General features: G+C 34.6%; 1 protein-coding gene across 2 annotated transcripts in view; it reads right to left on the bottom strand.

The window, feature by feature from the left end:
* Window positions 1-25,267, bottom strand: part of LOC306639030 (olfactory receptor 8K3-like) — a gene marked incomplete at both ends in the record, with an annotated part of 68,667 nt that overhangs the window by 35,508 nt on the left and 7,892 nt on the right. The window contains one exon of one of the 2 annotated variants that reach the window (XM_079102471.1): window positions 11,120-11,431. The exons of the other annotated variant lie outside the window; for it this stretch is intronic. Within the exon in view, the coding sequence (XP_078958597.1) occupies window positions 11,120-11,431 (312 nt within the window). Of the gene's footprint in view, window positions 1-11,119; window positions 11,432-25,267 lie in introns of those variants that run through there. 2 annotated transcript variants of the gene reach the window in all.

Genomic DNA, 25,267 nt, shown 5'->3' on the forward strand with positions numbered 1-25,267 from the left:
AGAGACTCATCTCATAGGAAAAGATATCCACAACTGAAGGTGAAAGAATGGGATAAAACATCATCCACACCAATGCAGTAAAAGATAGGGGGTTCCATTCTCATATCAGATAAAGTGGACTTCAAGCCAAAGTTTGGCAGAAGGGATAAAGAAGGACATTTCATACTGCTTAGGGGAACCATATATCAATAAGACATAACAATTGTAAATATTTATGCCCCAAACAATGAAGCATCAATGTACATCAAACAAACACTTCTCAATTTCAGGAATCAAATAGACAACAACACAATAATACTGGGTGACTTGAGCACACCTCTTTCACCAATGGATAGATCTTCCAATCAAAAACTGAACAAAGATACTATGGAACTCACTAATGCAATCAATAATTTAGACTTAACAAACATATAGAATATTTAATCCATCAATGAGCAAATACACTTCTTCTTCAGCAATACATGGATCCTTCTATAAAATAGACCATAGGTTTTACCACAAAACAATTCTAGCAAATACAAAAAAAAAAAAAATAGAAATGCTACTTTGCATTCTACCTTATCATAATGGAATGAAAATAGAAATCAATGATAAATTAAAAAATATAAACTACTTCAACACACCTGGAGACTAAATAATACACTATTGAATGATGTATGGATAGTAGAAGACATAAGGGAGGAGATAAAAAAATACTTAGAGGTAAATGAAAACACCGATACAACATACAAAAGTCTCTGGGAAACTATGAAAGCAGTACTAAGAGGAAAGTTCACTGCATTGAACTCATTCAATAAAAGAACAAATGACTTAACATTACATCTCAAAACCCTTGAAAAAGAAGACAAGGTCAACACCAAAAGTAGGAGATGAAAGGAAATAACTAAACTCGGAGCTGAAATAAATTAAATTGAAACAAAAGAAAGAATTGAAAAAAATGACACAACAAAAAGTTGGTTCTTTGAAAAAAATAAACAAAATTGATAAACCATTAGGCACAGTAATGAAGAGGAGAAAGAAAAATCAAACTACCAAAATTTGTGATGCAAAATGAAATATCATGAAGACACAATTGAAATACAAAACATAATTAGAAGCTATTTTGAAAATCTATACTCCAACAAAATTGAAAATTTCGAAGATATGTACAAACTTCTACAGACATATGATCCACCGAAACTAAATCAGAAGGACATATGCAATCAATTGCAATCAATGAAATGGAAGAAGCCATCAAAAACCTACTACTACTAGACTGATTCTCAGCTAATTTCTACCAGGACCTTCAAAGAAGAGCTAATACCAATACTCCTCAACGTATTCCAGGAAATAGAAAAGGGGGGAACCCTTTCAAACTCATTCTATGAAGTTAATATCAGACGGATACAAAAAGTAAACAAAGACACATCAAGGAAAGAAAATATCCTGATGAACCAATATCCCTGATGAACACAGATGCCAAAGTTTTAAACAAAATTCTGGCACATCACATACAAAAGCATATTAAAAAGATAGTGCACCATGATCAAGTGAGATTCATTCCAGGGATGCAAGTTTGGTTCAACATCCAGAAATCAATAAATGTAATTCAGCACAACAATAGACTTAGAGTCAAGAATCATATGATCACTTCGATAGATGCAGAAAAAGCATTTGAAAAAATACAGCACCCCCTTCATGCTCAAAACACTAGAAAAAATAGGGATAGTAGAAACGTACTTCAACATTGTAAAGACTATCTATGCTAAGCCCACGGCCAACATCATTCTAAATGGAGAAAAACTGAAAGCATTCCCTCTAAAGACTGGAATGAGACAGTGATGCCCTCGTTCATCATTTCTATTCAACATTGTCCTTGAAACACTAGCCAGAGCAATTAGAAGAAAGAAATTAAAGGGATACAAATAGGAAAAGAAGAACTCAAGCTATCATTATTTGCCAATGACATGATTCTCTATTTAGGAGATCCAAAGAACTTCACCAGAAAACTTCTATAACTAATAAATGAATCCAGCAAATTATCAGGATATAAAATCAACACTAATAAACCTAATGCTTTTCTATTCATAAACAATGAATCTTCCGAAACAGAAATGGAAACTACTCCATTCACAATAGCCTCAAAACAAAACAGAATGAAACAAAACAAAACTTGGGAATCAATTTAACAAGAGGTGAAAGACCTCTACAATGAAAACTAGAGAACAGTGAAGAAGGAAATTGAAGAAAACTTTAGAAGATAGAAAGATCTCCCATGATCTTGGATAGACAGAATTAATATCATCAAAATGGCCATTCTACCAAAAGCCCTATATAATTCAATGCAATTCCAATTACAATCCCATTGTTCCTCATCAAAGTAGAGAAAGCAATCATGAAATTCATATTGAAGAATAAGAGACTCAAAATAACCAAATCAATACTAAGCAGGAAAAGTGAAGCAAGAGATATCACTATACCAGAACTTTTACTATACTACAGAGCAATAGTAACAAAACGGCACAATACAGGCACCAAAATAGGTAGGTAGACTAATAGTACAGAGTAGAAGACACAGAGATGAACCCACGTAAGTACAGTTATCTCATACTACACAGAGATACCAAAAACATATAAGGGAGGAAAGATAGCTCTTCAACAAATGGTGCTGGAAAAACTGGAAATCCATATGTAGCAAAATGAAATGAAACCCTTCTCTTTCACCCTGTGCAAAACTCAACTCAAAATGGATCAAGCATCTAGGATTTAGACCAGAGACTCAGCACCAAATAGAAGGAAATTAGGCCCAAATCTTGATCATGTGGGCTTAGGACCCAGACTTTTAACAAGTCAACCAAAGTGAAAGAAATAAAAACTAGAATCAATAAATGGGATGGATTCAAGCTAAAAAGCTCTTACTTAGTGCAGGTAACAATAAATAATTGGAGAGGCAGCCTTCAGGGTGGGAGAAAAATCTTTACCACATGCACTTCATGTAGAGCACTAATTTTCTGAATTTATAAAGAACTCAAAAATCTTAACACCAAAAATACAAATAACCCAATCAATAAATGGGTTTAGAAACTGAACAGACACTTTACAAAAGAGGATATACAATTGATCAACAAATTTATGAAAAAATGTTGAACATCTCTAGTAATTAGAGAAATGCAAAAGAAAACTACATTAAGATTTCATCTTGCTTTAATTAGAATGACTATTATCAAGAATATAAGCAACAGTAGGTGTTGGGGAGGATGTGGGAACATAGGTGCCCTTCAGGTGGTGAAGGGATAAAGAAACTGTACTATATACACAAAATGGAATATTACTCAGTCATTAGGAAGAATAAAATTTATGGCATTTGCTGGTAAATGGATGGAGTTGGAGGATTCCATGCTAAGTAAGATAAGCCAACCCCCCAAAAACAAAGGCTAAATGTTTTCTCTGAAAGTGGATACTGATACATATTGGGGACTGGGGATAAAGAAAGAATGGAAGAATTTTGGATTGTGTAGAGGGAAATGTGGGAGGGAGGAGGAAAGGGGTAATAAAGATGGTAGAATGAGACAAATATCATTACCCTATGTACATGTTTGATTACATAAATGGTCTGACTTTGTATCATGTACAACCAGAGAAATAAAAGTTGTACTCCATTTGTGTATGATGAATCAAAATGCATTCTACTGTCATGTATAATTAAATAGAACAAACAATAAAATGAGAAAAACAATAGAAAACCCATAGAGACAGAATACAGGTTGCCAGGAGCTGAAGGATGTGAGGAACAGGAGAAATTGCTTTATGGTTATACTGCAGCCAAAAAAATTTAAGAAAATTTATTTTTATAAGCTTACAGGTTGGATTATTCAGAGAAAAAGACTAGAACCCCATAAAAACTGAGTATTGGAAGGATATCAGTATGAGAGGCTGAATCCCAGCTATTTTTGATTCAGTCTCATGGGCTAGAACTACTCAGTGGTGGTGGCTGCACAACATTGCAAATGTACTAACTGCCCCTAAATTGTTCCCTTTAAAATAGTTGATTTTATGATATGTAAATTTGCCTCCAAAATTTTCAGGTAGACTCTAATACAATCTTATGTTTGTTATCTGTTTTATTAGTGAAAAGCTTAATCATATATTTTATTATACACATACATCCCTGATAATAATTTGTCTAAATACCTACAATAATTTTTTAATTAGTTGATGTTAATTTTGAGATAATTAAAGCTTTGATTCTGATATATTCAAAATAATTTGTATTTGCAAATTCCTCAACTTAAATTATATATATTAAATATATGTATTTAAATTCTATATATAATATAGTGTACATTTAGCCTATATGATATATATATGAACCATATCATATATATATTTATAAACATATATATTTAACCCGATTACATCCTACTAATAATGAAAGTTCTGATAAATATTAACACTATCAATCTGCATTTTCTTAAAATAAAACATACTTGTTTTTCACAATCAAATTACATGAGAGTTCACCTGACTTTATATATTCACAGTAGTCCATTTTTAATTTACTTTTACTTCAAAAATTGTGTTCTATGAAACTGATACTCCTTGTTGAAACTTCTTCTCCCTGTGAGTCTCTGTCCTGATCCAACTGAATTTACTTCTTTACTGGAGGTTACCACATTTCATTCACAAGTGTCCTTGGTTATCAATGAAATTATGTTCTTATGAAAGACATGCTGACAGATGTTTACTCTTTGAATGGTAAGCAGAAGGAATATGGAGTGGCTATAACAGACCAAATAGACATCAAGGAGTATTGCCAGAGATAAGGTAAGAGGTTTTATAATCATAAAAGAATCAAAAGTCAGTAGATGTATAATATAAGCTTGGAAACAGAATTTTAAAATTTAAACAAAATCTAGGTTTTATTTTTCTTTATTTTTAAAGACAAATGAACAATCTTAATCATACTTGTAAGTTTTAATATCTTCCTCTAAGTAACTGGTACAACAGTGACTGATAAAACATTAATTGATAGAACAACTAAATGACCTCAGTGAGGATATCTGAAGAAAATTAGATCACTGCAACCTAACTGATATGTACAAAAACATGTGCAAGTGAATAAGGTAATTCTTTTAAAATTCATAAAGATAATGATATGCCTCATAAAGTCTTAATAAATCTTGACAATGGAAATAAAAAAAAGATAATGTGTTATATTACCTAACATCTTAGTATATAAATTTCTTTTTTCTTTGGATCATTTTTGGTACATACATGTTAATTTATTTACTGGGCATCCTTCTGATTTTTCTGAATATTTGAGGTCAATTGTAACTTACAGATTACTTTCAAAATCCCTTAACTACCCATCCACCAGAGGAGTAGAACTATTTTTAATACTCTGTCTTCTTATGATTAAAGTCACCAAATCTTAATTTTATACCAATTTATAGCTATGTAAGGCTGTTTTATATCATTTTATACATGTAATTTTGAAAAAATATAAATTACATGAAATACATAAATAAATTAAAATGTATACATTATCCATGAGAAATTTTTTTCTTTTATAATTTTTTATGTATACTTTGTCCCACAAATGTGTCATCTGTAACAGCCTCAGAGTAATAGGGTCAAAAGAAAGCAAAAAACTGAATAGGTACCAAGTCCGGAGAGAATCCCATAATGATGGATGTAGATTCAGTTCTGGGAAGAGCCAAATCTGCCAACCTGTTCTATGAGTTGTGAATTTTATTTTTTTTAATAATAACTTTAATTTTTTTTTTAGTTTCAGTATAATCTTGAAACATATTAATGTCTAGTCTTTGTATTCTGTGATAAATTAAAAATGGATTTTATATCTGTGCTATAGGTTATATGATAAAAGTAGAAAATCTCCCTCATGAGTCAGCCCAATGATGATGCCACAATTTGAGTGTGTTCCCTGTGCTGTCTGAGCCACTGGCTGTGTGAATAAATTGCTGTGTAGACTGAAGGATTGAGCAGATTACTTCAAATCCAGAACTCGGTACTAATAACTCCATAGAAAATAACGCGAGCTTATAAGAAAAGTAGTTACTATTTCTATTAGGTCATGTTTGATTAAACTAATTAGAAATTTCAAACATTATTTATAAATGTGATGATGGTGGTGTGGATAATTTGACTTAGATGGAGATTAAGAAAAATAAGATAGAGCATTTTAAATAAAGATTATGTAAATATATGCCTGTGCATGTGTTTTGTATGTATCAGTCAATATCTGCATTCATGTAAAAATTACATATGTATATGCACATATATTGTTAGGAACATCGCGAAAATCAAAATAAAAGGGCGGCTCATAATTTGCTCATTATCACAAAGCTAGCAACAAAAGTAGATGCTGATTCTGCCAAGAATAAATCCTGGTCTCTAGGAAAACAAAAATCAAGGAAAACATCATTTCTTTGGATGTGACACTGGACTCTAGTCTCAGATACATAAACATTGGTACAAATCTTTTTCTGAAATGTTATATGCCCCTTAAAACAATTTTTCAATTTTTATTATCATTTATTATCAAGTCAGAACAGCAAAGATGGATTCAAAGGATTGGGACTTGTCATCCTCTGACAAGTCCTCTGAGGCCTCAGAGGCTTCCTCATGTCTGATAAATGGTACTGTGGGGAAATTCAGCAACAAGAGTAAACAAATGATGACTTAAAAAAAAAAAATTGTAAAGAAAGATCTGCTTTAATGACCAAAATGCAAAACAAAACAAACCAAAAAACACACACACCAAAAGCATTAAATACTGTTTTTAGGGGAAATACATTAACTGAGTCAACACCTATTTAATTACCCTCCTTCCCTTCTAAGATCAGCAGAGATTAGTTGTTTCTTCGCTGTTGCTGTTAGACTGTCTAAGCACAGATGTTCCGTCCAGCAGAACCGGCGCGGAGAAAAGAGACACCACCAATCTTTAGTTGACGAGATTTATTGTGTCCTCCCTGTTTTTTCTGCCTCCTTTGTTCTGCTACTATCTCCCTTCTCCTATCCTCTCCCTTTCTCCTCCCCCAGGCTCCTAGCTTATCAGCCAATTATAGCAAAGCTTTCTCTCATGCAGGGGAGCATGCAGAGGAATGTCAGCATAGCACTATATGGATCACGAGCTGTCCATGTGCGGCGTGATATTAGATAGCCAATCCTAGAGCCTGGCGTTAACATGTCATAAGTCTCCAAGGAACTAGTAGGCAAGCAACCTTTTTGGGTACTTCCTTATATTGGTATCCAGTGCCGTTTGGTCACTGCCAGGTGCCATCTTGTCCAAGACGGCCCTCAACGCACAGATGCACTTTTCTGTCCTTTTCTGAAACACCTGCCACATCTTCCTTGCACCAATCATGATGAAAAGAAAATTACATTAGGCTGTGGCCATTCCATTCAAAAGTCATTTTCCTGTGCCCTTCTTCCTTGCCAGACTCATGATATCTGTCCCACTGCACTCTGTGAGTCCAGAGTGAGGGGAAAGAAAAGACTGGGGCTGGGTGTCAGAACACCTGGCTCAGGTGAGAGAGCTCTTCACTACAGAGGCATTCAGGTGATAGAGAAGACATAGGTAAAGCCTAGGGTATCTTCAGCCATAAGAGTCAATAGCTCTGTAGCAAAGGGATACCTGAGAGGGAAGGAGCCTTCAGAACGTCCTCCCTGTTAGTGGCCCCTGCCTGGTTTCTAATCCTCCTGCCTTTGGCCACTGGTATGAGGTGACCACCAAGATGTCTTTTATAGTTGGGAGACTCAGGATCTATTTTTGTTGCTAGCATCAAAATTGTGAGCAAATTACTAGCCTCAGCTTTTTTTTTTTTTTTTTCTGATTTTGTTTTCATTTTTTGGGTGGTTGTTAACTTTTTGTTGTTCTGTTTTGTTTTTATATGATGGGGAGGATTACTTCATTCGATATTCAATGGCTATTAAAGTACACTAATGGGGGCTCTGAAAATGGCTGTGGAGAGCAATCCCCCGATACACTACATGCTCTCTGAATGAATCAGACTAAGTGACAGTTCTGCATGGCAGGATGAGGTGGGAACGGTGTGGGAAATTGCCAGAAGGCAACTCAGAGAACTAGTAACCAGGTAAAAGCAACAGATATCGGGTTTGGGGAGAGAAAGGCAATTTGTAAAATGAACAGACTGAAGCAGCACTAGGTATGTGGGATTGCTCAGTGGGGGAGGGAAGGTCCCCTCATAAACTTGAAGGGAAGTCTGCCAGGACATTTAACAGTAGGCTGCGCTGTGCAGGACATTCAGTGTGAGCAGGAAAAATGCTTAGATACTGGGAAGTGTGCTGATGCGGGAGGGAGTCCAGGCACTTCCCAGCTGACTTCCTGAAAATGGGCACACTGCACCAGCAGCATAAAGAGACTCCTTGGATTTTTTGAATAGGATTATAAACCCCTACATTTTCCCTTCTTTTTCTTTTTTCTCTCTGCATGCATCTGTGTATATGGTATGTATGTAATTTTTGCAGCTCTGGGGTTTGAACCCAGGGCCTCACATGTGCCAGTCAAGTGTTCTAACACTTGCCTACATCCCAGCCATGAATATGTTTTTATTTATTTATTTTATGTATTTATTTTTTTGGAGGGAGAAGATTCTGAAATTGAAAACCTAGAAACAAGCATTTGCTTTTCAAAATTAAATATTGAAACTTTATCTTTCTCTAAAATGGATGATTGTTCATTAAAGTTAATTTCGTGTAGCCCAAAATAAACTATTTTAATATGAACACTGTAAAACTTGTAGTGAATTACATTTCACTGTATCTCTGCCCAATGTATTTTCTAGGAAATTAAAATATATTGTTGTATATATAAACCAATTGCTGAAACTCTGTATATGTACATACATATATGTACGTATATAAGTATATATATATGCTATTATTTCAATGATTTTTCATTCATATTTGATTGGTAAAAGATAATTTTATTAGATGATATTACACTAGGAAAACAAATCAGTCTCTATCAGTAAAATGCTATGAATGTTAAATTAATAAATACAATGAAAACATACAGATCATTTTATACAGGATGCAGTATCTTCAGACACTATGATGGTATGTATGTCAATATACAATATATTATGCCTTCATTAAAAATGTAACATAGTGCAGGGTGGGGGAACAGTTCAGTGGTAGAGGGCTCCCCTAATGTACCCGAAGACCTGGGTCTAAATTCCTGCACCACAAAAAAAGAACAAAGTAAGAATAAATACAGCATAATTCAAATATTGTAGGATTATCTCTGTTGCTTCCCTCAAACCAGATTACCATCAGTACAGTCAAAGAATCCATCATATCCAGAAAATAGTACTTTCACATGGAACCAATCTGAGGAAAATCAGCCCCAAGAAAGAACAACAATGTTAATTCATCACAAAGTAGTTACCTTGGGTAAGAATTAAATATCAAACAGACCGTGACTTTTAGAAAGAGAAAGAAAGAAAGGCAGGCAAGGAAAGAAAGATAAAGAAAGAAACAAAAAGGAAGAAGGAAAGAAAGAAGGAAGAGACAGAAAGAAGAAAGAAACAGGGAAGAGAGAGAAAGGAAAGGAAAGGAAAGGAAAGAAGGAAGGAAGGAGGGAAGGAGGGAAGGAGGGAAGGAGGGAAGGAGGGAAGGAAGGAAGGAAGGAAGGAAGGAAGGAAGGAAGGAGGGAAGGAGGGAAGGAGGGAAGGAAGAGAAAGTAAAAGAAAGAAGGAAAGAAAAAAGGAGTAAAATCTTGGGAGCATCTATGGAAGAACTTAAGTTTATCTTAATTGGTACGTCCACTCAAACATATATTCAAGGACTAGAGTAGACAAAAATCAAGTTCATTGCTGAATCTATGAGTTACTAAATATCCAAATACGTTGAGTTAGAGGCACTCCTGGGCTCGCTCTTATATGAAAGTAAGGATACAGATAAGAAAAAGGTAGGACTCTAAGATTTCCAAATGGAGGAGGGACATTGAGCATATTCTTTTGACATGCAAATGAGCATGCTACACTGAGTCTCTTTGTACCACAATTAAATTTGATTTAACACAACCCATAGATGTGTATGAAGCATAACATGGAACAATCATGCTTACGCCAAGGCATAACACATTCACAAACACAAATATGGGTCCTAAAATCTTATTACAACAGTCGAGGCTATAACAATATGTAGCTCATCTCTTATCTGTACATGATATTCTTTCTCACTCTCATGCAACATACAGCCTATAGTGTAGAGATGACAGACCAGTCATATTGTACTGATGAATTACTTTGATTTTCACACTACTAACTAAAGTCTCTCCATTCAGGAAGGCAAGCTTCTTTACCATTTTGTTCAGTGTGTGTTCATAGCATTTAGAAGTTTCAAGAAGACAAAGAAGGTCAATCTCAATATACTTTGAGCCCATTTTTTGCTAGCTATGCTATTTGGAGAAATGCAGTAGACGGTTCATAACAACCTGATGGATGACTCATAATGTATACAGTTTTCAAGAAAAAACAGTGCATATCTTTTTCCATGTTCTTTGTATGGCATGTTTTACATCTTTGTTTCTCAAGCTGTAGATCAAGGGATTCAACAAGGGGATAATTACAGTGTAAAATATGGAAGCCAATTTATCAGTGTCAAAATAGTGACTGGACTTAGGCTGCACGTACATAAAGATCAAAGTCCCGTAGAACACTATGACCACCGTCAGGTGGGATCCGCAGGTGGAGAAAGCCTTGCGCCTGCCTTCAGCTGACTTCATCCTAAGAATGGTTATGAGGATGAGCAGATAGGACACCAGGATGATCAGAAGAGAGGAAAGCAAATTAAATGCTGCCAATATCAGAATTATAACTTCAATCTCATGTGTGTTTGAACAGAGCAATGGTAACAAAGGGAGACTGTCACAGTAGAAATGACTGATGACATTGTAGCCACAGAAGCGTAAAGTAAAAATCTTCATGGTGACCAGAAGAGACACAAATGTGCTGTAGAGATAGGGAACAACTACCAGTATATGACATGCCCTCTGTGACATGATGACAGTGTAGAGGAGAGGGTTACAGATGGCCACAGAGCGGTCATAAGCCATTGCTGCTAGAAGGAAAAGTTCACAAGCAATGAACACAAGAAAGAAAGCTAGTTGTGTAGCACACAAATAATAGGAGATTGTATTTTGATCCACCACAAAATTTATCAACATTTTGGGGCCCACAACTGTAGAATAACCAAGATCTGTAATAGCCAGATGTCTCAGGAAAAAGTACATGGGTGTTTGCAGGCTGTGGTCCACCTTGGTGAGGATGATCATGCCCAGGTTGCCCAGCACTGTGACCAGGTAGATGATGAGGAAGAGCCCAAACAGTGGAGCCTGCAGCTCAGGGCGCGACGTGATACCCATCAGAATGAACTCATGCACCGTCAGATTGTATTTTTCCATCCGTTTTTATTAGAAAGCCTATTCTGGGTAGATAGTATCAAAGTCAATAGATTACAAATATTTGCAAGAGTCTAATATTTGTTATGCAAAGCTAGGGTAAATAAGCTATGTCCAAATATTCATATTTAAAATAGTCTAAAATAAATGCATGTTTAAAAATAAAAATCTAGAGAAAAGGAGTCAGAGATTGATCACTCATTCTCATCAAGGTTACTTTTCTTACTAATGATCATTTTGTGATATCTAGAGATATTTTGTCATGATTGTAAAGAGAACTGCTGCTGGTATCTTAGGTTAGTGATCAGGTAAACTACTGAGCACTCTTCCCAAATTAGTGTCCAGATCAACAATCTCATTCTGAGGTTAAAAATCCTTGATAGATAAAGGTAGTAGGTAGAGAGACAAATAGATAAATCAACTTTACATAGATGATGGATATATACATAAAGTTGGAAATACAGATACAGATATGTGAATACAGAAAGCAAAATGATGAAAGTTTAAATATTTTAAAATGAATACAATAATGAATAATAATTTATTGTTTCTTCTTTTTATTTGCACTTCTATAATTACAATCACATATTTACAATTATATTTATTAAATTACATGTCATTGATGCTGATTACATAATAAAAATTTCTAATGACAAATTCCATAAATTCATACAACTTTCTACTTTGACATAGTCTTATAAAATCTATATACTACTAGTTGATACAACTCAGACTCTTAGCCTATTCAGTGTATGCAAATACCAAAACTACAAAAAAAAATCACTGGAAATTATCTTTATATGTGTATAAAGAAATATATAGGTGTATACATATTATCCAAGTTGTATGTAAGCATATGGTTTATGAAAATTATTTTCAGAAAATATTTTAACAAAACCCTTTTCTGGGGTTGTTGAGAATGAAGGGTGACTACATGATTCAGTGTGTCTCTGTTACTTTGAAATATTTCCCACAGGTCATGTACCGAACGTCTTTGTTCTCTTGGTGTTGGTTATGTGACTGTTACCGACCTGAAAGAGGTTTTCTTTAGGAAGGTAAATGAGCATTCTTGTGCACAGGGACTCCACTTGTTCTCCAGGGCTGAAATAGTGAAGAGATGAACAGGTCACACAGGACAAGTATATAAAACATATCCAGACTCTATCTCATGACCCCCAAGCTTACTAAAACTGGAAGTGTGCTGTTGGTTTGGATTATCTACCTTTTGTTTTTCATAACAATTTTAGAAATATTTTAATGTAAATCACCTTAGTATAAAATGCCTTAAAATGTTAATTTCCTCCTGGGACACTGTCATTATTATTAGAATACCCTTACTTGTATGTAACAGATTCTTAGTATCTTATATGCACAAATCTGGATGTGGATGAGATAATGTGAAGAAATTTGTAGAAAATCAGTGACACAGGTTGTATACAATGAAGATTCATAAAATTCTCTTTTGATAAAGGAATATTAATTTTAAGAAGAAAAAAGGCTGAAATTATTTTGCAATAAATTTTATGAAGCTCTACAATTTGTAAACTTTTAATAAGGTACGTAATCCCATAGAAACACAATAAAATACAGCAAAGATGACATGGATGGGTTGCTGGATGTCATTGGAAATCCTCCTGTGCGTTAAATTCATAGAAATTCTTTCAAATGTTCAGAAGAACATCTTCCAAATATGGTAATGCATATAAACTTGTGTATAAGCAAATGAAATCTACCTGAACATCCAAAAGACTGCAGATGGACAGGTATAGCATAGGAGCAGAGGTATGACATTTAAAGAAAAAAATTACTGTTGGGATAAAATATTGTGAGCACCAATGTTTCCTAAATTAAAAAAAAAAAAATAGACATGACACTTTATAGTGAAAATTGTCATGACACCAATCTACAAGTGGGCTCCACAAGTCAGAATCATAGAATTTGATGACATTAATTATATATCAGATTGCATGCCATGGACTTTTAACTTACTTAAAATATTTCTTAGTCATGTGACTACCTGACAGCCTACCCTGCTACAAGTACTCATCATTCCTAAATTAGTCATAAGAAAATGTTGCAGACTAAAACATTAGAAAATATACTTTTAATAAATTCAATAAGAAAGAGTGGAATTCTTATTTTTTGTTGTTTAGGTTTGGTTTTATTTGTAACCATGAAGTGTTTAAAAAGTGACCTGATCAGTATGAACTTCTGTAAGTAAAGATGAAAACTGCTTTCACCAGTGTTGGAATTCAATGGGAAAAAAAATCTGATTTTTGTAGTTGAATATCTTTACCATATCTTGAAATTTCATTTTTTAACTCTATGTTCTAATTTCTTAGACTCGGTTCCCCACTGCAAAAAGAGGAGTACTTTACCATCACTATAGAACTGGGGACTTGAAAGTCTCTGACTCTTCAAAACATGCTTTTCATATCTCAGTGTGAAGTGGAAGCTCACTTTTGCTTATGAAGAGATCAGGAATGAATCACATTTATCTATTTACATAATCATTAAATTTCAAATCTTTTGTTAAAATGTCACAAAAACAGCCTAGAGACACTCACTAGGTAATTATGTCAAAATAAGTCCTAATGTTATGTATAACTAAAAAGAATCAATAAAAACAATTCTACCAAAAAAAAAAAAAAAAAAAAAAAAAAAAAACCTTATAATCACTAGGTAACTGTATGTTTGAAACTAGAATCAGAAATGATTAGTAATATTAGATGACAGAACCATAGCAAAATGTGACCTTTTCTATAGGTACTGGTAACATACATACCACATTAAAACTTCTGCTTCTGTCCTTGTTACCTGAAATGAAACCTCTTCTCTTGATTCCCCTGTTTTCTTGGCATGGCACTTGTAAGGATGATTTATGGATTCTTTCACCCCTGAGAATTTCCCTGAGGAGAAGTCAAGCAACTAGTAGAATATCCCTAAAGTATTTGGAAGATTAACAAAAGGCCCGAAAGTTAGCCACTAATTGTCAGGAACAATTTGTATTTAATTGTGACTTTATTAGCTAATTGATCACATGAGCCAGTAATCCAACTTCTGAGTTTTATCCAAAAGTATCTAGACATTAGAATCTCAAAAATATACAAGCACTCTCATACTCATTGCAACATTATTTGAAATACCCAAGATGTGGAAAAAACATAAACATCCACTTATAAAAGGTATTGAAAATACTCTACAGCACTAGTTTTCATTTGTCTTGTTATCTGTGAATGTGTATATCTACAAGCATTGTAAGTTTGTAGACATTTTAAGTAAATTTTTGTAATATACTAGTGACTGTCTTCTTCAGAAGATTTTTTTCTTCTTTTAATTATTTGTTTTGGAATGTTCCATGATAATTAGCTAGATGTTCTTCCCTTATTTTCATGAATACATAAATTTATTAGATATTTGGAATGTTTCCAAAAATATGTTATCATGTTATTATATAGTCCTATGAAAAGAGTAAAAATGTTCCTTTACCTCATTTGGTCACAATTACTTTGAAGTCACCAACTTTGAATTTGAGTCAGTTTATGAGTATTAATAGTGTTTGATATAATTTATTTAGAATTTTCAAGTTACTTTAAAATTTGAGTACAGATATTAACAATAAGACCTTTCATTCTGTGAGATTTTTGGTGTTTCTGTGTCATTCAGTGCCATAGGGATTAATGGTCTATTAATTCACCAAAAGTATATGTGTAGCTGTTTTCTAGGCTCTGTGGTACATTTTACTATATTTGTGATTGATCTTTATGATGCATACTTAAAATTTGGTATGCATATATTCATCATTCTTTGAGTGGGCTTAAGGAACTCTTTGTGCTTAACATATGCATATATATATATATACATAAAAAGACCTATACAATACAGTGCTCATTTTTCCATGTGCATATTCAGAAATAATAATATGTATCAATGACCATGATATATTTTTGAAATTTTGAAGTAAAGATTCATATAGGAGAACCCTCCAGAGAAGAAAAAATCCTTAAGGTGTTGTGTAACCATCTGTTGTAGTAAGAGGTGATCTCTAATTGACTGTTACAGTGCTATTGAAATTGATCAATACCATGTTAGATAAAACCCTTTGGTTGTATTCTATGTAATAAGGATATTGTTTTGCTATAATTAATGAGTAAATGGAATGCTTGTAGGGGAATATCAGTTCACAAAATCACTTAAAAGGAAACAGGAAAAGAAGGGGAAAAATACCAGTTAAAATGACTTTTAAGATTTTTTTTGTGTGTGGTGCTAGGAATCAAAACAAAGGCCTCCTGCACTGATGGATATCCCAACACTCTCAGCTGTCTCTTGGAGACATACCTGTGTAGTGGACATGAGGTGTGCTGGAGGCAGCATTAGACATGAGCACAGCAGAGATTCTTCTCTGGGCTTCCATTCCTGGACCTGGGCAGCCAGGCAGGTGGCATCTATAAAAGCCTCAGAGAGTGGTGGGTGTCAAAAGAAAACAGCCAACAGCTGAGCCCAGGCCCCCTGGAAATCCTGATGGAGACTCTGTTCTGGGGAGAGCTAAAGCTCTGAGCCTGTTCTGTTTTATTCTATGAACTGTACTTTTTTTTTTTTTTTTATCACTGTCATCCCTAACATTTAAGTATAAACTTGGTAAGTGCTAATGTCTACTCTGTGCATCCTGGTGAATTACAGAAGGGGCTTATTCCTGTGGCATATATAATATAATAAAAGAGGAAAAATGTCATCATCAAATAAGCCCTGGGATGGATGACGTATAGAAATTTGATATTATCTACAGTGTCTTAACCACAGGATGTGATAAGCTTGCAGAACAGAACTAAGGATGGAGCACATTGCTTTGAACTAGAATCCTAGGCTTATGGGAGCAGTATTTTATTTTCCCTTTGAATTACCTGGAGTCTGATCAATCCAGCCTGATAAACCTGAAAATTTGTTTATAATTGCAACCATCATAGTATACAAAATATGATATGGAAAATTAAAGAAAACCATGTACAGCATTCTGAAATAGAGATAGCATAGTGTGTGTGCATTTTGTCTATTTCAGTTACTATTAGTGTCAACATACAAATATATGCATATGCAAATATTAGTATGAGCATTGTAAATACCAAAGGGATGACAGGGTTTTCACACATTTAAAACAATCCAGGAGAGGATTGTGCTTGATCTTTATTATGAAATATGTATAAAGAGACAATTACACTAATAAAACAAATATTTTTAAGATATCCTCTTGATACTAACATACATAATACACTCTAGATTTTTGCAATGAAATTTTTAGTGCAAACAATATGCCTTTTTGTTAAACCAATTGTTGCTCCAAATTTTTGCATTACTTTAAATAATTGTTCCTCAAACCCAAGATTATGGAATTCAACATGGGAATCACAATGGTGTAAATTACCACAATTATCATGTCATGATCGAAAGAATATTGGGGATTGGGTCTCATATCCATGAAAAACGATACCATAAAAAATGAAAAGTCTACCTAGTCAAGAGCACTTCATATTTTCCCACAGAAGAGTATATCCACAGAAGAGTCAACAAAATGAAACCACAGGAGATCAGGACAATTTGTACAGAAGATACCTTCACAGACTCACCAAAGCAGCTTGGTGAAAGTGTAGAAATAGAGAGATGGGGAATATGACTGACATGGACCTTTACTGGATCCACAGGACAAATTGAAAGTAGCTGCTGTGTGCAGAAAGGGATGCGGAATTGCATCCCTTTCTTGTAGATAGCTACATAGTCTAGATGTGTTTGGATATTTTTAAGCAATTTAAGCTGGAGAATCTTTATGAAATAAGTAGTCATCTGAAATGACTATTAGATTACATAGCTAGATAACTAATTTTACAGAATCATTATTTCCCTATTATATCAAAATAAGACACCACTGCTACTTGAACATGCCCATTGTTTCCGACCCTCTATTGATGGACTCCTGAGTGTCCTCACCTCAAACCATCTGCATCCATCTGTAAAATGGAAGTGCACACCCTGTAAGGAGACTCTTATTTGCTTATCCAGACATAAATTCAATTTTTTTCTTCATTCTTTGCAGGAAAAATTGCTTTATAATTCCTAGTCAGGGCCTTGACTCAATCACCTTTATGAATACATGTGACTCACACATACAATAGTCAAGAACTGAAGAGTTTTATACTTGGATTCAGTGGCTAAAATGTTCTGCACATGTCATTGAAAATTTATGTTCACATTTATAAAATACCCTTCAAATTGTCTGAAGTTTTCTCCTTCCCAAGGAAAGGCAATTATAGTTTTAGATATACTGTGACTATGGCTAATTTTGATTGTGCAGTTCAACTTATTCATCTGCTGATGAAGTCTACAGGAGATACCCCAAGGGAAATAGGCCCCGGTGATCTGCTGTTCAATGTTGCAGTTTAATGATTTATTTCATTCTGGAGTAAGGTCAAGAGTGTTGTTGCTGTTTTTTGAGTAAATAGTGTGCTTTGTCCTCTATTTGAAATGCTTTAGATCTGCATCTCTCTAATGATTAGTAAAATTGAACAACTTTTCATATACTTGTTGGCCATTTCCTTCATTAAAGAAAAATATTCATGTCCTTTATGTATTTATAAATTAACTATTTTTTGCGATTGAATTTTAAGAGTTCCTTAATTTTTTTTATATTAACCCTTTATTAGACTTATTACTTTATCCTATTTTGTAGTTTGCCTTTTCACTTTGCTGATTGTCTTTTATGCTCAGCAGAAGCTTTTTGAATTGCATGTAGAACCACTTGCTGAACTTGGTTTTATTGCTCAGTTTTGGTGTCCTATCCAAGAAATCATGGCCAATCCAGAATCCTGAAGCTTTTCCCTTATGATTTGTTCTGGAAATTTTACTTCTGGGTCTTAAGTTCACATCTTTAGTTGATTTCCAGTTCATTTATCTGTATGTTGTGAGGAGGGTCCCAGTTCATTCTATTGCATGTGCATATTTAGTTTTGCCAACACCACCTGCTGAGGAGACTCTCCTCCTTTCCTTTGTTCATTATATTTATGGTATTAGGGCAGTATGAATACATCTGTTTTGTTACCCTTACAAGAAAGTTACATGTTGTGCCAAATTTTCATCTTACTCATTGATGTCTCTTTCAGTTAGAAAAGCACTTTAGCAATTCTTTACAGACAGATCTGATGGAGGTCTATTCTTTTTGTTTTGTTGTCTGGAAAAAATCGATGACTCACCATCATTTATTTTTAATTTGTAACAATAGAGTATATTTTGACATATTTATACAAACACTGAGTACCCCTCCATTTTATTCTAATTAGGATCACATTCTTGTGGTTGTTCACAATATGGAGATTCACTGTGATGTATTTATACATGTACATAAGAAAGTTAAATCAGATTCATTCCACTCTTTCATTTCTAAAACAATGTTTTACAGTGTGCAGAATTTTTAAGTGACTAATTCTTTTTTTTTTTTTTTTTTTATTCTTTCACTACTGTGAAAATTTCATGTCAATTTCTTTGACCTACAAGGTTTCTGCTGAAAACTCTATTAGGTGAATTAGGACATACTTTGATCTTTCTTTTTTCTCTTCCAGGATTGAGAATCTTCTGTTTATCTTTTACCTTTTAGAGTTGGTTTATATTTCTTAGGGAGGGAACTGGCTGTCTGGAGACTTTTGACATTCTTCTACTTGGAATTTTGTATCATTCTTGAAGTTTGAAATTTATTCCTTAAATAAAATTTCAAATCTCTTTGGAATCCTGTAACCCCTCTTGAATCCCAATTTTCTGAACATTTTCACTCTTAATGCTATCCCAAATTTTCTACAATCTTTCTTCATTCCTGCTTATTCTCTTTTTCTCCTTCAATATGGTATTTATTATCAATTGAACTGTCTTTAAACTCACTAATGATATCTTCAGTTTGACTAATCCTACTGCTGATGCCTTCTATAACTAATTTCACTTAGTATATTTTTCTGCTCAAGAATATCTACATATCTCTAAATTGCTTCTATTTGTCATTACGTTCAAGGCTGGAATATTCCTTTTTTTTTTCTTTTTTTTTTTAAGTTGCAAAAGGTTATTTCACTGTAATACTTTTATTGGCCATTAAATTTAATTAAAAAGACTCCAGAGAAGGAAAGAAAATTCATTGCTTTTTTCAGCATTTTTACTCCTTTCAGTTTGTCCTCTTCTTTTTTTTTTTTTTTTTTTTTAGATTATTTTTATTGTATTTCTTTTTTTTTTTATTGTAAACAAATGGGATACATGTTGCCTCTCTGTTTGTACATGGGGCAAAGGCATACCATTTGTGTAATCATAAATCCACATACAGTAATGTTGTTTGATTCATTCTGTTATTTTTTTCCCTTCGCCCCACCCCTCCCACCCCTCTTTACCCTCTATACAGTACTTTCTTCCTCCATACTTGCCCCCCTCCCTAACCCTAACTCTAACCTTAACATTAACCCTTCCCTCCCCCCCTTTATGTGTCATCCTCCACTTATTAGCGATATCATTCGTCCCTTGGTTTTTTGAGATTGGCTTATCTCACTTAGCATGATATTCTCCAATTTCATCCATTTGCCTGCAAATGCCATAATTTTGTCATTCTTTATGGCTGAGTAATATTCCATTGTGTATATATGCCACAGTTTCTTTATCCACTCATCAATTGAAGGGCATCTAGGTTGGTTCCATAGTCTGGCTATTGTGAATTGAGCAGCTATGAACATTGATGTGCCTGTATCTCTGTAGTATGCTGGTTTTAGGTCCTTTGGGTATAGGCCAAGGAGTGGGATAGCTGGGTCAAATGGAGGGTCCATTCCAAGTTTTCTAAGGAATCTCCACACTGCTTTCCAGAGTGGCTGCACTAATTTGCAGCCCCACCAGCAATGTATGAGTGTACGTTTCTCCCCACATCCTTGCCAACACCTGTTGCTTGTATTTTTGATAATCGCCATTCTAATTGGGGTGAGATGGAATCTTAGGGTGGTTTTGATTTGCATTTCTCTTATTACTAGAGATGTTGAACATTTTTTCATATGTTTATTGATTGCTTGTACATCTTCTTCTGTGAAGTGTCTGTTCATTTCCTTAGCCCATTTGTCGATTGGATTATTTGTATTCTTGGTGTAGAGTTTTTTGAGTTCTTTATAGATTCTGGAGATTAGTGCTCTATCTGAAGTATGATTGGCAAAGATATTCTCCCACTCTGTAGGCTCTTTCTTCACGTTACAGATAGTTTCCTTTGCTGAGAGAAAACTTTTTAGTTTGAATCTATCCCAATTATTGATTCTTGCTTTTATTTCTTGTGCTATGGGAGTCCTGTTGAGGAAGTCTGATCCTAGGCCGACATGTTGAAGATCGGGACCTAATTTTCTTCTATAATCTGCAGAGTCTCTGGTCTGATTCCAAGGTCCTTAATCCATTTTGAGTTGAGTTTTGTGCATGGTGAGAGATATGGGTTTAGTTTCATTCTGTTGCATATGGATTTCCAATTCTCCCAGCACCATTTGTTGAAGAGGCTATCTTTTCTCCATTGCATATTTTTGGCGCCTTTGTCTAGTATTAGAATGTTGTATTTATTTGGGTTTGTGTCCGTCTCCTCTATTCTGTACCATTGATCTACCTGTCTATTTTGGTACCAGTACCATGCCTTCTTTGTTACTATTGCTTTGTAATAAAGTTGAAGTTCGGGTATTGCGATACCCCCTGCTTCATTTTTCCTGCGAAGGATTGCTTTAGCTATTCTGGGTTTCTTATTCTTCCAGATGAATTTCATGATTGCTTGCTCTATTTCTGTAAGGTACGTCATTCTGATTTTAATTGGGATTGCATTGAATCTGTATAGCACTTTTGGTAGTATGGCCATTTTGACAATATTAATTCAGCCTATCCAAGAACATGGGAGATCTTTCCATCTTCTAAGGTTTTCTTTAATTTCTTTCTTTAGTGTTCTGTAGTTCTCATTGTAGAGGTCTTTCACCTCTTTTGTGAGATTGATTCCCAAGTATTTTATTTTTTTCGATGCTATTGTGAATGGGGTAGTTTTCCTAATTTCTCTTTCCGAGGATTCCTCACTTATGTATAAAAATGCATTGGATTTATGAGCATTGATCTTGTAACCTGCCACTTTACTGAATTCACTTATGAGTTCTAACAGTTTTCTGGTGGAATTTCCTGGTTCCTCTAAGTATATAATCATATCATCCGCAAATAGGGATAGTTTGAGTTCTTCTTTTCCTATTCGTATTCCTTTAATTTCCTTGGTCTGTCTAATTGCTCTGGCTAGACTCTCAAGAACGATATTGAATAGGAGTGGTGAAAGAGGGCATCCCTGCCTTGTTCCAGTTTTTAGGGGGAATGCTTTCAGTTTTTCACCGTTTAGAATGATATTAGCCATGGGCTTAGCATAGATGGCCTTTACAATGTTAAGGAATGTTCCCACTATCCCTATTTTTTCTAGTGTTTTGAGCATGAAGGGTGCTGTATTTTATCAAATGCTTTTTCTGCATCTATTGAAATAATCATGTGATTCTTGACTTTAAGTCTATTGATATGGTGAATTACATTTATTGATTTCCGGATGTTGAACCAACCTTGCATCCCTGGGATAAAACCCACTTGATCGTGGTGCACTATCTTTTTAATATATTTTTGTATGCGATTTGCTAAAATTTTATTGAGAATTTTTGCGTCAATGTTCATTAATGATATCGGTCTGAAATTTTCTTTCCTCGATTTATCTCTGTCTGGCTTGGGTATCAGGGTAATATTGGTTTCATAGAATGAGTTTGGGAGGGTACCCTCCTCTTCTATTTCATGGAATACTTTGAGAAGTATTGGAATGAACTCTTCTTTAAAGATTTTGTAGAACTCGGCTGAGAACCCATCTGGTCCTGGACTTTTCTTTGTTGGTAGGCTTTTGATGACTTCTTCTACTTCATTACTTGAAATTGTTCTATTTAAATTGTGTATGTCCTCCTCGTTCGGTTTAGGCAATTCATATGTCTCTAGAAACCTGTTGATGTCTTCGAAATTTTCTATTTGGTTAGAATATAGATTTTCAAAATAGCTTCTAATTATGTTTTGTATTTCAATCGTGTCTGTTGTGATATTTCCTTGCTCATTCCGAATTTTGGTGATTTGGGTTTTCTCTCGTCTTCTCTTTGTTAGAGTGGCTAAGGGTTTATCAATTTTGTTTATTTTTTCAAAGAACCAACTATTTATTTTGTCAATTTTTTGTATAGTTTCTTTTGTTTCAATTTCGTTGATTTCAGCTCTGAGTTTAACTATTTCCTGTCTTCTACTACTTTTGGTGTTGGTCTGTTCTTCTTTTTCTAGGGCTTTGAGCTGAAGTGTTAGGTTGTTTATTTGTTGATTTTTACTTCTTTTATTGAATGCGCTCCATGAAATAAATTTTCCTCTAAGTACTGCTTTCATAGTGTCCCAAAGATTTTGATATGATGTTTCTTTGTTTTCATTTACCTCTAAGAATTTTTTAATTTCCTTCCTAATATCTTCTGTTATCCATTCATCATGTAATAGCATCTTGTTTAATCTCCAGGTGTTGGAGTAGCTTCTGTTTTTTACTCTTTCATTTATTTCTAACTTCAATCCATTATGATTTGATAGAATACAAGGTAGTGTCTCTATCTTCTCGTATTTGCTTACATTAGCTTTGTGGCATAATATATGGTCTATTTTAGAGAAGGATCCATGTGCTGCTGAGAAGAAAGTGTATTCGCTCTTGGTTGGATGGTATATTCTATAAATGTCCATTAAGTCTAAATTATTGATTGTGTTATTGAGATCTATGGTTTCTTTGTTCAATTTTTGTTTGGAAGATCTGTCCAGTGGTGAGAGAGGTGTGTTAAAATCACCTAGTATTATTGTGTTATGGTCTATTTGGTTTCTGAAATTGAGAAGGATTTGTTTGACATACATGGATGAGCCACTGTTTGGGGCATAGATGTTTATGATTGTTATGTCTTGCTGATTTATGGTTCCCTTAAGCAGTATGTAATGTCCTTCTTTATCCCTTCTGACTAGTTTTGACTTGAAGTCCACATTATCTGAAATGAGGATGGATACCCCAGCTTTTTTGCTGAGTCCATGTGCATGATATGTTTTCCCCCATCCTTTCACCTTTAGTCTATGGGTATCTCTTTCTACGAGGTGAGTCTCTTGCAGGCAACATATTGTTGGATCTTTCTTTTTGATCCAATCTGCCAGTCTATGTCTTTTGATTGATGAGTTCAGGCCATTAATATTCAGGGTTATTATTGAGATATGATTAGTATTCCCGGTCATTTGGTTCATTTTATTTATTTATTTATTTATTTTGAGACGACTTGGTTCTTCCTTTATTTGACAATTCCTTTAGGATAGTTCCTCCCATTGCTGATTTGTTTCTTTGTTTTTCATCTCTTCCTCATGGAATATTTTACTGAGAATGTTCTGTAATGCTGGCTTTTTTTTTGTAAATTCTTTTAGCTTTTGTTTATCATGGAAGGATTTTATTTCATCATCAAATTTGAAGGTAAGTTTTGCTGGGTATAAGATTCTTGGTTGGCATCCATTTTCTTTCAGGGCTTGAAAAATGTTGTTCCAGGCCCTTCTAGCTTTTAGGGTCTGGATTGAAAAATCTGCTGATATCCGTATTGATTTCCCCCTGAATGTAATTTGATTCCTCTCTCTTGCGGCCTTTAAAATTCTGTCTTTATTTTGTATGTTCGGCATTTTCATTATAATGTGCCTTGGTGTGGGTCTGTTGTAATTTTGTATATTTGGAGTCCTATAAGTCTCTTGTACTTGATCTTCCATTTCATTCTTCAGATTTGGGAAATTTTCTGATAGTATTTCATTGAATAGATTATTCATTCCTTTGGTCTGTTTCTCTAAGCCTTCCTCAATTCCAATAATTCTTAAATTTGGTCTCTTCATGATATCCCATAGTTCTTGGAGATTCTGTTCATGATTTCTTACCATCTTCTCTGTTTGTTCAACTTTGTTTTCAAGGTTAAATATTTTATCTTCAATGTCTGATGTTCTGTCTTCCAGGTGTTCTATTCTATTGGTTATGCTTTCTATGGAGTTCTTAATTTGGTTTATTGTTTCCTTCATTTCAAGGATTTCTGTTTGGTTTTTTTTCAATATCTCTAACTCTTTATTGAAGTGATCTTTTGCTTCCTGTATTTGCTCTTTTAACTGTCGATTGGTGCGATCATTCAGTGCCTGCATTTGCTCTTGCATCTCGTCATTTGCTTCCCTGAGCATTTTAATTATGTACATTCTGAACTCCCTTTCTGTCATTTCTTCTGCCATGCTGTCGTTGGGTTTCATTGATGTAACATCTAGATTTGTTTGCAGCATTTTCTTTCCTTGTTTTCTCATATTGTTCAGGTATCAGTTGACCGCTATGATATTGCAGATTTCCTCTATTGTCTTATAATATCCCTGAAGATTTCTATTATATCCCCTCTTAGTCTTCAGTAGCCTGAAATCTTGGAGGAAGTTGATAATGCAGTGCTCCACAAGGGAGCTGACTCCCTAGGGGTGGTGGCCTTCTGGTGGGGTATATTCCCTGCTAGTGGGCAGAGGTACCTTCACTTGCTGAAGAATGGTCATCCAGAAGGGAAGTAGGATGTGGGCTGATGCAAGACCAGTTTGGGCCTGTGTCTCTGATTTTACAGTCCTTTTGGGAGAACCTCACCCAACAGGGAGGAGTCACCCGGTGGGGAGTTCTCGCTGGTCGGTTTTCCTCCCAGAGGTTCCGTTCAATTCACAACTACTGCCTGGGCTGGGCAGCCTTCTTCTGCAATG

This window comes from Sciurus vulgaris, assembly GCF_902686455.1.
Source record: "Sciurus vulgaris genome assembly, chromosome: 11".
Taxonomy (NCBI): Eukaryota; Metazoa; Chordata; class Mammalia; order Rodentia; family Sciuridae; genus Sciurus; species Sciurus vulgaris.